Genomic DNA, 15,072 nt, shown 5'->3' with positions numbered 1-15,072 from the left:
GACCTATAGGAACGAAGAACTAAAGTAAGTTAAAGTCATAAATAAGGCCAGTAAAGGCCAGCAATTTATTCCGTAGCTCTACGTTTAGACCTAAAGCAAGCATAAATTGCAGAACCGGTTGCTAAATATGCTTTCAACTGTAACTAAAACAGTATCATCCAAGTGCAAAATAATAGGCTTGATTTCAGTCTAAACATAGGACTGTACAAACCGCTAGAAGAGGAACAGATATGCAGAGTGGGTGACTGGGCTTTAAAGCACATCAAGAGAGCTTAGGAGCACTAGGGTTATAAAGCATAAACTTTGGTCAGAGTGTACAGGATACGATCCTCGAAATACAATGGCGTCTGGTAAGTCCATAATCACAATTGTATGTGATAACATTGATTTAATGGATTGCTTAAAAGTGAGGTATCTGCAACAAATGTGTTAATTACTCCATTTCTTTAACTGTGTGTTAATGTAAAACCACACCTTGGGGAAATCACTGGGTGAAAAAAGAAATACAAGCTTTTTAAAAAAAGCCAAAGAAACTCGGAGAGTGACAAATTAATGGAAACAAGACTTTATTAAGTAACTTTTAATATCAGAAAAATAAAACTCTTATAATTCTCTTTACAGCAAATATATAATATCAGTGCTTTGGCCATCATAAGTTAAAGGCCCTTTATCATAAAATATATCGTTTTGAACTTTACTGAAATTGAATTTATAATCCCTATAACCTCCCTACATATACAAAACAAATAAGTTGTAAAATTAGTAAATTCTACACTATACTGATAGTTTGTCATTCGCAGTTGTGGATTATTGAAATATGGTACACGCAGCTAATGTATGTTGATTCCTTGGCTTATTAGTTGCAGTGTACAATGCATATACAATACAAAATACATGCATGGTGAACATTTGTTCATACCTACAATACGGCAGTTTAAAATTAGGTCTTAATACTGACATTTAACTATTCTACAAGCAAGTAGCAATAAAGTTCTGCATTACATCATACTGTGCCATCCAGGCAAAGTCAAAATAAAAACCGTCATTTGTAAACCTTTTTTTTTTTTTACGAAATGTAACTTTTCAAGTGGAAATAAAAAATAAACACTCTATATTTTACTATTTCAATAGACATTTTTTTAAATTTGTTACACAGAGAAAAGTATTTATTTTACCATGGGAAAATAATGCTTAAAAAATAATTGGTAGAAAATTGCAACAGGGCATCAAAGCTGATGCCAACATAGATTTGGAACCCTAGGAATAATAAGTAGAAAATTATTCATAGGCTGAATTGTGAACACAATACAAAAAGGGTTAGTAACAAGCACAGTCGTACTGATCCTTTAGAGAGAAAACATCATTTGGAAACACAATCAGTTTATTACATGCCTTCCAACAGCTGCCATTTTTCAACGTGTTAAGAATCAATGGGCAACCTTTTTTTCCCTGTGATTAATAAAATAAGAATTTGTTTCAAACTAAAAAAGTAAAACTATATTCTATCTAAAAACGCAATTTAATAATTACTTGATCAGACTAATGAATGGAATGTTTGCATCCTCACTATTAGTCAAATTGTATGCGATTTAAAGAAATCATTGTAATGGGAAGAACACAACCTGCTTTACTATGAATGAGGTGATTGGCTTTGTTCTCTGAACACATAATCTACAAGCAAATTAAGAAAAACTAATATCAACTTGATAGTGTTTTATCCCAAATGAATTACAGCGAATGTGAAAATGGCAGACTATACTATTTAAACTGATAAACTGTTAAAAAGTTACTTGCAATGCAACAGAATTAGGCCAAAGTTGGTGCAAATTAAAATACTTAAAAAAACTCGTACTGTGCTAAATCCATCAGGGCCCGATACCCATCACAATACATTATCATGTCTAGCAAAATTATAAGGCCAATGGTCAACAAACAATAATCACAATTGTTCAATAAAGTTTCCTTACATCTCAACTTCATACATAGCCAATGTTATCACAATACTTTTTTTCTACTAGCCTGTCCCATCATTAAAATGTAGTGCAGAAACATCGGTTTGCTAAGTGTATTCGACTAGTCTGCAATTAGTGTTACTGTAGCAGCGTTAAAAAAAAGATATCCAACTACGGCCTAATTCTAAGAAAGCTTAATAACAGCGAGGAGAAACTCCTAGGAAGACCACTAAACGGTACCATTTGAGTTAACATATTTAAGAAAGGATTTGAATAGCCTGAGTAACTGATGCCTGGCAAATAGGACACAATGGCATTTTATTTTCACATATTTTGTCAGCACATTCCATGCAGAAAAGGTTATGGCCACAAGGAACAAGGGCGGCAATTACATCTTTTTCAAAGCATATAACGCAGTCGTGCTTTCTTCTCGATTCTGGAGGTGAACTCGATGTAGATCCACCATTGGATGAGGACCCTCCATTAGAAGAAGAATAGCTGTGTGAACTATTAGAAAACGCAGGGATGTATATCGGAAGGCCAGCTTGGCTATGCACACTGCGTGGATTACTACCTACCCTCAGTGTAAGAGATTGCTCCATGCCTTCTACAAATGTAGGTGACAGACTTTCCGTGCGCTGATTTTTTATGTTAGCTGCCGTATCTCCGCTATAACCTGCAAGGGTATTTGTAGATTCAAAGGGTGCCCAGAAAGTCTGAGGTGGTGGTGGTGGTGGTGGTAAGGAATCAAAGGTCGGTGGTGAACCAGCCACAAGATCTTCTGAACCCATTGGGTGGAGTGTTTCTCCAAACCAGAAGGCTCCCGTTCCAGCGTTAAATGGGCTTGTTGGACTGAAGTCTGATAATCTATTGTTTCCAAAAAAGGAATCTGTGGATCCACTGCCGAGAGAGCTGGAACTGTCATTTCGGTAACTGGAAATCATTCTAGTGCGGACAGGAGCAGTTGCATTTGAAGGAAGCCAAGCAGATGCAAAATTTCCCGATTCAAAACTTACATCTGTACCATTGTAATGGAAATCATTTTCTTCGTTGCGCTCAATGTAGTTGCCAGTGCGCATAGCAATATGCATTTCAATTTCCTCACGGGCTCGGTCTACATTTTCAGGCATTCCAGTCACTTCGAAGACTGGCTCCTTGTCCCGGCTTGGAGTTACTATATATGTGTGGGTCTGCTGCTGGATTCTTTTAATTGTTGCGCCCTTAGGGCCAACCACTAGTCCAACAACACGGTATGGTACTCTAACTTGTACAGTGGTCTGACCTGGTAGGTTGGTAGTCGCAGGAGCACTGCCAGCAAGAACAGGCCCATTTTTGTTGCGAGAAGCTCTTATCATGGAAAAGTGCTCAGCAGCTGAAAGGATTTCCCGTTTAGCCATGGCCACATCCTCTTTTCTCCCAGTGACAACAAAAATAGGTTCTTCTCCACGAACAGGAGTTTTGATGTAAGTATTTGTCTTTGCTCTTAGTGCTTTAATTTTGCAACCTTGGTAAAAACAGAAAAATAGGGTTTAATACAAGTATTTTAGAAAACATGGCATAACATATCTACCAAATAGCTTGCCATAAGTGGCAATAGGAGTTGCATTAATATTTGTAAGACATTCAATAAATTCAGGCAGCAATAGATCTCAAACAACAAAATGATGTACAACAAAAACCATCAATGGATACATTACGGACAAGAAGATGGCAAACGTTGCTTCGCAAGACTTCTTTAGTAGGTCATTTAGAGTACTCTTGAAATAATGATTGGTTGAAAAGACAGGGATGGCAGAGAAGTATTAGCAGAAGAGACATATTTAGAAAGTATACACATTTACTGAATAGACAACTGGAGAGAGCCGTAGACAGGAAAAAGAGTGCAGAGGAAGGGTGAGATATAACCACTGGACAGAGTGACTGGAGTGACAGAGCTAAATGAGAAGTCATATTTCACAGAGGTTATCTTGAAGAAGGAAATAGGGATTCATATGGTCAAGGGTGTGTAATTAATTTAAATATCTACTTGTTCAATGGACAGAAAAAAAAAAATCACAAATCTGTCTCACATAAATAAAATGTACTTGTCCCTTCAGGAGTCATGCTGTGAGCTGACAAATGTTGGCAGCAATCACATTAGATCATACAGGGGTGTGGAATTCCTATAGCCCTACTCACAGGACATATTGTTTGGCGTCAACGACTACAAGTGTTCATGTTTATTTTATCATTGGGACAGGTAAGTGCAACCGCATGTAGCAAAAACCCTTTGGCTGCAGTTTACAGTACCACATTATGGATCAGGAAGGGCATCATCTACAGTTAAGGTAATACTTGTGTCCATATGTTAATGCTTTTAGAAGTTGTATTAATGGTTCATTAATACAAAACCTTTCTTATTATGTTGAGTGCTCTAAGTGAATGTTGTAGGCTTGGACTGCACTAACTGGCAATGGTTACAGTGTAAAAATGTGTAAACGTGATTAACAAAGTTTAACAATATGAGGCATTATACAATGCTCCCAGACTGCACTCTAATTAGATGCAAATATCTGAAGAAACTCGATAGGAAGATTAATGATCCTTTGCTCTCAAAATAAAATGTTCCCCAAAAAAAAAATGTAACTAGAATAAAAAAAAATGTAGGTTACATTTCTTTGAAGCATCATTTAGTAATATGTGTTTATGCATGCTAGTATTTCCCAAAGTTTAGTGCAAACAGTCTCAACAAGATAAAGGAAACATGAAAATAAACAAGTACTGGCAAAACCAATAGGTCTGATATTGGTGGTAAGCCTTTAGGTTTTGCCAATGCAGGTCGTGTTTTCATAAGGTTTTCGCAAAACGTTTTGGGAACTGCCAGGCCCTCAACATTATAACAAAAGTTGGCAAAAAAGCAATAATATTGTTTGGTCTCAAAAAGCACCCATTGTCACAATACTCCTTGGCATTGAATAAAACTATTTTATGTGCCGATATGCTCCTTGAGAAACAGAAGAAACCAGTCGATGGATGGCGAAGGTTAATAAAAAAAACAAAGGTCTTGGTTAACTCCAGAACTAATTAGAGGCCAAATTGTTAAAGAAAGTCACAAAACTGCTGCAATGGTATATATCCTTGCATTAAGGCAGATTTACAGCTTTCATTAATTCACACGAATTTACAGAAGCAGGTCAGGAAATCATATTCCTAGAAAGATTTGTGAACTGCTTTTGTGCACAAGCAAATATGTAAGTGTAGATTTGCTCCTGCGAAAACCTGTTGAGCGTTTACAAGTTCACTTTCCCTCCAACCACTTTTTCCCAAACCTGGGAGAAGCTTTGCTTCTGCCATTGTCAGGATAAAATGCCCAACCTGTCTAAGTATGGGAAAAAGGGAGCTGGCATGCTATGTAGTAGGTTTGCACAGACTTAAGAGGGTATTCCATCTCTGGAACTATTGCTTAATGCTACCTCCAGCCCCAGATCTGTGGAAAGGTGGCAAAAAAAGTAAATTGCTAGAATTCAAACCCTACGATAGCATGAGCCTTGGCATAATAAGAAAGGCTAATATCAGTGCTTTTATATAATGTATTTGCTGCCATAAGTTGTCGCTGCAATTCATGGCACCAAAGGGACAAGTGGATTTGTTTTACAGGACAAGTAGATCAATAAAGCAACCTGTTCCATGGACAAGAAGTTTTTTTTTATTAAATTCCACACCCCTGATCATAGCTTTGATGACAGCCTCCCCTATTATGCCAGAGCTCATATTATAATCAGGGTTTGGACTTGAGCAAGTTACTGATTTGGCTAGCTTTCTGCAAATCTACATATTGGGCTGGAAGCAGACGTGTGAGCGATGAAATGAATGCAAGTCTGTGCACAACACAGACTTAAATGTTAAGTGTGTACAACTCTTTACCGATCTCTCCCCAAAACAAGCATTGGCATAGCCGACAGGTCTCGCTTTTGGGACCTTCTAAGTATTTAGTTATGCAGCACAATATCCTTGGTGCACCAACATCAACTGTTGCATGGCTAAACACTTGCTTATAAGGTCCCAAAGGCGAGATCTATTGGCTATGCCAATGCTTTTTTTTGCTGTTGTCTCACTGATGGTGTGGTATGCGCAGTTTACCTGGACTAGCATTTTAAGATTATGACACAAGCAGGTGGTGTGAACAAGCATGGGCCCTGACTGTCTTATAAGGTGCGGGCAGGTGGAATGGAGCTGCAGTTCTAAGTGAGTGTGGAAATCAAAGGGTGGACTACGGTAACCCAAATGGTCAAAGGGATGAATTAGGTGAGCAGCCCAGGCAAGTTGTTTCCTTTAAGTGGTGGCTGGAGCAAGACCATTAGGGCGCAGCAAGGCTATCACAGTATAGAAGGGGCTGTGGAAAAGGCTTGGTGGGGTGGGAAATGGACTGGGATTAGGGTGTTGTTTACCAACAGAGGACTCTCAAACGAGTGTCTTTCATGGGCACTGCGTTAGAGGTGTGCTGGCATGCCTCATTCCTCTGTGGTGCAGTCAATGTATAGTGTAAAGATAGGTGCATAATCCTGCATTCAAAACTGGCCTAAAACAGGAGCCTCTCCACAAAATAAACAGAAATAATTCAAAAATGCACGCTTCAATTTAACGTGTTTGTGGTGCTGTAGTAGTAGTGCTCCATTGTTGGAATAATTACTTCAACTAACCCGGTTTACTTTTGCTATAATCGCGGCACGTAATGCGCGGGTGCCGCGATTATAGCAAAAGTAAAGAAAGATGTTTTTTTCTATTTCTTTACTTTTGCTATAATTGCGGCACCCGCGCTTCACTTTTAACATTAAAAGTGAAGCGCGGGTGCCGCGATTATAATGACCCGTGAAAGACAGCTGGCGGCTGCGCACGTGAACGCAAGCGCTAGGCCAGCCAAAGCGTGGGTAGCAGCACTTCTAAAACGCACCTATAAAATGTCTCGCAAAGCAGAGCATGCGCTGACTCAGCGAGACCTAAAAAGGAAACATCAGGATATTTACTCCTGACAAGGACAGGAGTGAAACTTTTGAAGGTGGGGAAATAGCATATTTGCAATAGCTAAGCAGACTCTCATATGTATATTTGTTTATGGGAGAATGAAATCACGCAAACATTCGCTAGGAATATAGTTTCCAGCCTTCTTATAGAAGCTCTTGGGAATTCCTGAAAGTCCTAAATCTGCACCAAGGCAAGGACATAACTGCAGGTGCACTTTGGTGACTATGTGCAAACTGGGCTCCAAATTCATTTTCACTTGCTCATAAAGTTACCCATTTTGGTTTTACACTGCATTATTAATCTTTTTTAGGTCTACACCTACCAGATAGCACAGCTGCCTGGTTAGTCAACGGCATCTTGGGGACACTACTAAAGCTTTCCTAGGAATGCATTCTGCCCGTTGGTTACCATTGGCTTTGTGGTTTGTAACTCACATCTGAATGTTTTCTATTTGCGGGCTGTATTTGTTTAGGTTGTCCAGCTTTAGTTTGTCCCTTCTCTTGCCCAAACCCCATTTACTGTATTCTTTCACCAGTATTGAATTTCTGTATAGAGGCCTTTAAATCTTGTTCTCATCCAGTCACATTTGCTGAGCATTCAAAGACAGAGTTCAAATGTCATGCTCCATCTTCCAGGGAGCTGGGTGTTTATTTTCGTTCTCCGACTTTCAAAGTGTGAGGATTTATGTGACAATCATGCTTGGGAAAGGGTTGGTTGGGGGGGGGGGGGGGGGGGGGGGGGGGGAGTTGCTCTACGGTAGTATTTTTTTACTAACACAAAATAACATTTAACAATTACCTATGCTGATATTTCAGAACATAGAAGACAGAAAAGAAGCACCTCTTATAGAAATTCTGAAGTCTGGTAGAAACAAATATGCCAACATGACCAAAACAAAACACACTAGGTGATGCCATTTTCACACATTGTTTGGGCTCCATATGCTTTCATCAGTAAAACTGTAGGACGGTGCAAATGTAACAGTCATTTCAATTGAAGATGTGTTGTCTGTAATGGCAGTGCACTACCACACCATGCATACTCCACTTCAACACACTCCACTCTATGATGCACACTCCTCTGTACCACTCCACACTGCACTACACTCTGCACCACTCACACTATGCCACTCCACATCACTGCACTCTACACCACTACACTCTATGCTACTTCACTCAATGAATCTCTTCTCTACATCACTTCACTCTACGCCACTGCACACTACTCCAGATTACTATGCACCGCTGCACTCTCTTTAAGTCAAATCGAATCTACTCTGCAACACTGCACTCTACGACACTCTATTCTATGAGACTTCTCTCTACCCTGAAACAATCTACTCTATGCCACTGGAATCTACCATGAGCCACTCCACTCTAAGTCACTACTCCATTACACTCTACACCACTGCTCTCTACATGAATGCACCATATGCCACTACTCTGTGTCACTGAACTCTACACCACCCTGTGCCACTGCATTATTCTACAGCACTCTGCGCCACTCTAATCTACTGTGCAACCCTACACTCTTCACCTCTGCACTTTATGCCACCGCACCACTCCACATTAGGATACATCACTCAACGCATCTACTCCTCACCACTCTGCTCTATGCCAATGCACTCTACACCACACTCCTATGCACCACAGAACTCTGTGCCACTCTACTCTGCATCACTCCAATCTAAGCCATTCAAATCTTTTCTCCATGCCACTACACATCACACTACTCTATGCCACTGTACTCTACACCCCTCTATAAATCTGAACTGTCCTGCACCACTCCACTCTACTTCGCTCTATTCTGAGACAATCTACTCTACATCACTGCACTCTATGCCACTCTTCTCCACTCTACGCCACTGCAATCTACTCTGCACCACTTTACTATACACCAATGAACTCTACATCACATTAGTCAAAGCCAATGCACTCTATGCCAATCTACTCTGCACCACTGTACTTTACGCCACTTTACTACAGTTAACTCTGACATTCCACTCTACGACACCACAAGATACTCCAATGTTTGACGCTCGATCTACTCCATTAAACTTTACTTCACTCTACACTACTTCACTCTATGCAACTCCCTTTGCACTTCATGCTACTATACTTCACTCTATACTACAACACCCTACTCCCCGCTGCTCCACTTCACTCTAGGCCACTCCACTGTGCAACAATCTACACTGAGTCACTCTAAAGCACTCTACGCAACACGCTCTATGCCACTCTACTCAACAGCACAACACTCCACTCTACAACACTCTACTCCATTCTGACACTCCACTTACTCTATGCCAAGCAATTCTACTTCACTATATGCCCTTCCACTCTGACACACTACTCTCTCCATGACACTCCACAGCACTCTACCACTCCACACTTTGCCATTCCATGACACTGTTCACGCCACAGCACGACTCCAAGCCACACCGTGATATTCCAGTTAATGACACTGCACTCCCCTTTACCTCACTAACTTTCAGCCATGCTGAACAGCAACCATGCTGGTGTACACCACGGCTAAAACAGATTTGCTTTGCAAGTGCTTGCTTTTCTTTATTTTTCAATTTTGACATGAATCAAACATGTTTAGTAAATGCTTAAAACTTGGTATCTAAAGTTGAACTAGCTTTTGGACATCATTTTTTCATGTTGCAAATGTTCCGTGTACATTTTATTTTGAAGGAAAACAAATCGGGCTTCTGCATGCATTTTAGTATATCCAGGGGGCATTATAAGTAGTCTCAAAATGTTACATTTTGACACCATGTGGAGGGGTCGAGTGGAGATACGAGAGTTGGGCACGAAGAAAAAGAATATGGACTGGTGTAGGATTGTGGAGATTAGGGACGAGGATGTCCAAAAAAGCGCGGGATTCCATGGACAGCACACCAAGGAATGCAATAGCAGGAAGAATGCTCATGTTTAAAGTGAGGATATTACCTCAAAGTTACTGGGCGAAGAATCAAAAATTGAATGGTGAAGTTCTGGATTTGAACAGTGTCTTGCGATGATGCGGTAGATAATGCTTACAATCTATTGTATGTGCAAAGGTGGTTATGGGCTTCATTTCTATGTCTAAAACAATAAAAGGTTTAGTTTTTTAGGTCTCGCCTAGCGATGCAGCGCGAAGCGCTGTCGCTAGCGAGATCTATTGTTGTCGACTTGCCTCGGAAGGGAGACAGGGGATGTGCACGCGCACAAAGGACTGCAGTTGTGCACGCGTACGGCGGCATTAGCACAACTCCAAGGACATGAGTTGTCGACTTGGGCTCGGAAGGGAGACAGATGAGCACTTTCTCCCGGACAGCCCATGTGCATGCTCACGCCATCTGTTCTCTGCCAATGCGCGCTCCCACCGCGCTCGCCTGGACAGCCACACGGAAACACTCACCACTCGCGGGACGCTTCATTTGTTTTTCTTTGTTTGCTTTAACATGAAAGCTATCCCGAAGATGCAGCGGCCTAAGCACATCCCTTAATTTAGGCCAATAAGCCACTCTTGGTTGATTTGGTGCTCCCGATAAGCGCAGATACAAGACTATACAACATCACACCATCGTAGCGGTCCAGACACTACCGCTCAACAACCGTTCAAATGGCCTCAAATCCCAGTCTCAACCACGTCACCAATCTTAACGCACCCCATCTAATGGGCTCAAACGCCAATTCCTTCCTTCGACATCTTCACTACCCATGTTGACCCCTGGCCCTTTACCACCGTCCAGCTTGCCCAGAGCGCGTTTGGGTGGTTACAAAGCATTGTTCGAATACTCAACTATTTTATTTCTCCCCGCGCGACACTCGCTACGTCGTTCAAAAGCCTACCGGGGGAGTCGCATAGGTAGGGAAGAACACGTGCCTGTGCTCCGGACTCATGGGGGAATCGAGGACATCCCGAGCAGAGCGCATGTGTTCATCAGAAATGGACTCCTGCCCCCATACCAACCAGCCAACCACCATTACCGTGCTCAGCCGCTCTCTTCACATCTGTCCAGCACGCGCACACAGAATCCCTCACCTTCCGGTCTGAACCAACTGCTCCAGCTGTATCTGGGTGAAATTTCTCGCAAGTCGGTCACTGCCCGGATAAAAGCATTTAACTGAGTTATCACGCGTGCGTAGTGATAGAAGTTGAGCTGAGAGAAGTCACATACGTAAGTAAGTTCTACAGAAAACTGCGGGGGCACATTGAGAAAGTAAATCTGCATGAGGCTTAAAACAGAGGACGTGCGTGCGCAGTGCAGGAAACAAAGTCTGGCGCATAGCAGTTTCTATTTACTTGGCAGTACTTCTAGTTCAGTGGTTCCCAAACCAATACTGTGCGCATGCTATACTGCGATGAATTGACATGGTGTGGAAGAGGATTTCGAGACCCCAGTGTATAATTTGTATAGCCCCATGTTCATAGAAAGTTTGTTGGGGGAGTTGTGGGGTGGGTGGGGGGGGGGGGCCTGTAACACTGTGCTCTCGTTAGTGTGTGCATGAGGACAGCCAGTGGGCACGCAAGCTGGTGTGCTCAAGCTAGGGTCACACACGCGGGTCTGTGAGTCTGTCCACCCATGGAGCAGTGCACTCAGAAGAGGTGTGTGTGTGTTTGTGTCATTCTTGGTGCGGGTTTGTGAACTATGCGAGTGGATTCGGCTATGGCGTGATTGTAAGGGTGACCTCTGTACGGGTCTGTGGGTCGGTGTGTAGGGGTGAGTCTGTGGTAGGTCAGTGAGTCTGTGGCACCGCAGTGTCTGTATATGGGTCTGTGGTAGGTCGGTGTGTTTCTGTGAGTTTATGGCACAGCAGTGTGTCTAGATGGGTCTGTGGTATGTCGTGATAGGTGGGTGAGTCTGTAGCATGCAGGTGCAATTCTCTGGTAGGTTGGTGTATCTGGATGTGTCTTGCTGTGCCTGGTTGTGAGCGAGTGCCCTCCGGGGCGTCTGTGTGTTTGAATGTGTCAGTTTGAGAGACCAGTTGTTGGGATGCATTTGCCAGTGAGAGTGTCATGCGTGTGCAATGCCTGGCTGTGCGTGTGCTCGCCTGCCTGTGAGAGGTGTGTGTGTGCTCGCCTGCCTGTGAGAGGTGTGTGTGTTCGTGTGTGTGTGTGTGTGTGTGTGTGTGTGTGTGTGTGTGTGTGTGTGTGTGTGTGTGTGTTCGCGTGAGTGTGTGTGTGTGTGTGTGTGTGTGTGTGTGTGTGAGTGTGTTCACGTGAGTGTGTGTGTGAGTGTGTTCACGTGAGTGTGTTCGCGTGAGTGAGTGTGTTCGCGTGAGTGAGTGTGTTCGCGTGAGTGAGTGTGTTCGCGTGAGTGAGTGTGTTCGCGTGAGTGAGTGTGTTCGCGTGAGTGAGTGTGTTCGCGAGTGAGTGTGTTCGCGAGTGAGTGTGTTCGCGAGTGAGTGTGTTCGCGAGTGAGTGTGTTCGCGAGTGAGTGTGTTCGCGAGTGAGTGTGTTCGCGAGTGAGTGTGTTCGCGAGTGAGTGTGTTCGCGAGTGAGTGTGTTCGCGAGTGAGTGTGTTCGCGAGTGAGTGTGTTCGCGAGTGAGTGTGTTCGCGAGTGAGTGTGTTCGCGAGTGAGTGTGTTCGCGAGTGAGTGTGTTCGCGAGTGAGTGTGTTCGCGAGTGAGTGTGTTCGCGAGTGAGTGTGTTCGCGAGTGAGTGTGTTCGCGAGTGAGTGTGTTCGCGAGTGAGTGTGTTCGCGAGTGAGTGTGTTCGCGAGTGAGTGTGTTCGCGAGTGAGTGTGTTCGCGAGTGAGTGTGTTCGCGAGTGAGTGTGTTCGCGAGTGAGTGAGTGAGTGTGTGTCCATGAGTGGAAAATGTAGGTGTGTCAGCATATGTGCAAGCATGAGTCAGTGTGTGTAAAGTTGTGGGTGCGTGCATGACCGTGTCGGTGTGTTTGTGTATGTGCGCCGTATGGTGGTACCGGGTCCGGTTTTGCTGCCTCATTTGGTCAGCCATTCCGCTCCGGTGCCGCGACTGCTGAGGGCGTTTTGAGTGGGCGGGCTGGGCCTCCAAGAGTGCTGGAGGCCCTGTTGACTTCAGGCGGCACTGGGGGAAGGGCGCGTGACTTCAACATCGCAGCTTCAATACCCCCACCCCTATTCCAGGTATCTCAATAGGTTTGCAGGTGCGGGGATACACCGCGTGGGGCCTAGTAGTGGCTGTTCTGTGCGGACCGGGTAGGGCCTTGTCTGCTCTGCTAGTGTGGGTGGTCTGGGGTTCCGCATGTGTCCTCTCTTTGAGGATCCCGCTGTCACTGAGTGCAGCTCGTGGCAGCCACAGTGGGGCACCGGCAAGCCTGCAGTATTCATACTCACAACCCGCGTTTTGAGTGCCCAAGGAGGCAGAAAGGGCCTCGGTGCCCCTGGTGTGCCAGATATGTTTACATTCTACAGAGATATGTTTAGCTCCTACTGACATTAAATGATCATTGCAGCGCGATTGAGTGCGGGGCAGTGATCTCATCGCGGAATTTGAGAAGTATCGTCAATAGTGTGGTTACGGTGCGAAGTGGCACCCTGCCCAGGGACACACCATATACCAAAAGCACTTTGCTTGCATCTTAGACGTCTTAAGCCCATACATTCATCATAAAAAAAGAATTTACAGGTCCACGAAAGCAAATGCTACTGTATATAATGGCGCTTTTGGGAAAATGTTGGATACATGTACCCACTTTCACGAGTTCGACATCAGACCATCTATGATACAAACGGGAAGCGGGGGGTTGAGGGGCAAAGTGTCGAGACTTCCATTGTGAGAGGCTGGCAGGGCCGGGGGAATCCAGTCACATCTTTCATACTTCGTATATGCGCAAGGCCGGCAGAGCTGGGGTGCAGTCAGTCCTAGGTCGGAAAGGTTTTGCTTGCCTTAAGCTGGATCAGTCAGTAACAGACACCCTTACCGAGCTCCAGAGACTTCATCCTGGGTACCCGCATCCTTGCTGTGAGATGAAGCCAGGTGTGGAGCCGGAAGGGGCAGGGAACTGCGAGGACCCGCCGTCAGCTGGGGACAACGGAGGTGCATTTGTGTCGCAGTCATGGTTTTGGCTCGCTTACCATCTGATAGGCAGGGCTCCACACCTTATGTATGTGCCCCATGTGCATCCCTTCCTGGCCTCGCTGGTTCTGGGGGGGAATTTACCAGAAATTATGGGCCAATTACTGTACGCTCAACGTGTCCCCCTGGCTGTGACTGAAATGAAGAGGGATCATGGTCACAACCTCCGACTGTGGAATTGCGCACTTGCAGGGTTTTCACAGGGTTTAGACTTACGGTAATTCCTGAGGCTCGGCCAGTGCTGCCCCACGACCATGAGCTGACAGATGGGAGGAGGGCTAAGGAGATGTGGGCCTCTCTAGGGCTTCTATTGGGGGGGGGGGATGGCTTCCGAGCACAGCACCGGAGCTCTTGGGGGTCGGGTCTCTCCCTGACTGTAACAGAGGTTGGGCTGCCTGTTCACCTGATGCTACGGGTAGCGCGCCTCTCTCAGCCTATGAACAGCCAGGTTTTCTGGACACAATATCGGATATTTATTTGATGGTTTCTGTGTCCTGGGTGCCCTTGGGACCCTACGTGAGAGGAAGAGGCCCTGCTGTTACTTCAACCACCAGCACAGATTTACAAGCCCAACATAATTCCCTCAGAGGAGCAGGAGAGGAAGACTGTAGGAAAGTAGGATCTGCTTCTTATGGTTATCCCCACGTTTTGCTTCATGTGATGCTCCCGCCTCATCCTTTTACTTTGGTGGTTACACAGTGAGTCTTTTTTAGTCTATAAGCACCATTTTATTTAAAAGGTTTCTCCTACTGTAGGCACAACACATTTTCCTGCAACATTCACTGCGTCATGCGCGCATTCACTTTCTAAACAGCCCGGGACAATAGCGGCCTCTTCTTTCAATAGGTCTCCCATTTATAAGAGTTTGAGCTATTGGCATTGTACATAACAATGCCTTTTATTTATGGTTTAATTATCAAAACATATAACTAAGACATTGTCATTTACAGTGCCAATAGCTTAACCTTAAATAGCTTAAATTCTCGCAAAGGCGTGACCTATTGCATTGCAAATGCTTGTTTTTTAAAGCCTGAAATCACGAGGAGAGTGAGGAACAAGAGTAGCTA

General features: G+C 44.1%; 1 protein-coding gene across 1 annotated transcript in view; it reads right to left on the bottom strand.

Annotated features, from left to right (window-relative positions):
- Positions 1-549: 549 nt before the first annotated feature.
- MEX3C (mex-3 RNA binding family member C) overlaps positions 550-15,072 on the bottom strand; it is a 52,289-nt gene continuing 37,766 nt past the window's right edge. Inside the window, exon 2 of the mRNA XM_085629843.1 lies at positions 550-3,456. Coding sequence (XP_085485969.1) covers positions 2,210-3,456 — 1,247 coding nt within the window. The 3' untranslated portion in view covers positions 550-2,209. The remainder of the gene's footprint in view (positions 3,457-15,072) is intronic.

Source organism: Triturus cristatus, chromosome 2_1, assembly GCF_964204655.1.
Source record: "Triturus cristatus chromosome 2_1, aTriCri1.1, whole genome shotgun sequence".
NCBI lineage: Eukaryota > Metazoa > Chordata > Amphibia > Caudata > Salamandridae > Triturus > Triturus cristatus.
The sequence above is the reverse complement of the archived record's forward strand: the minus strand, read 5'-3'. Positions and strand labels throughout refer to the sequence as shown.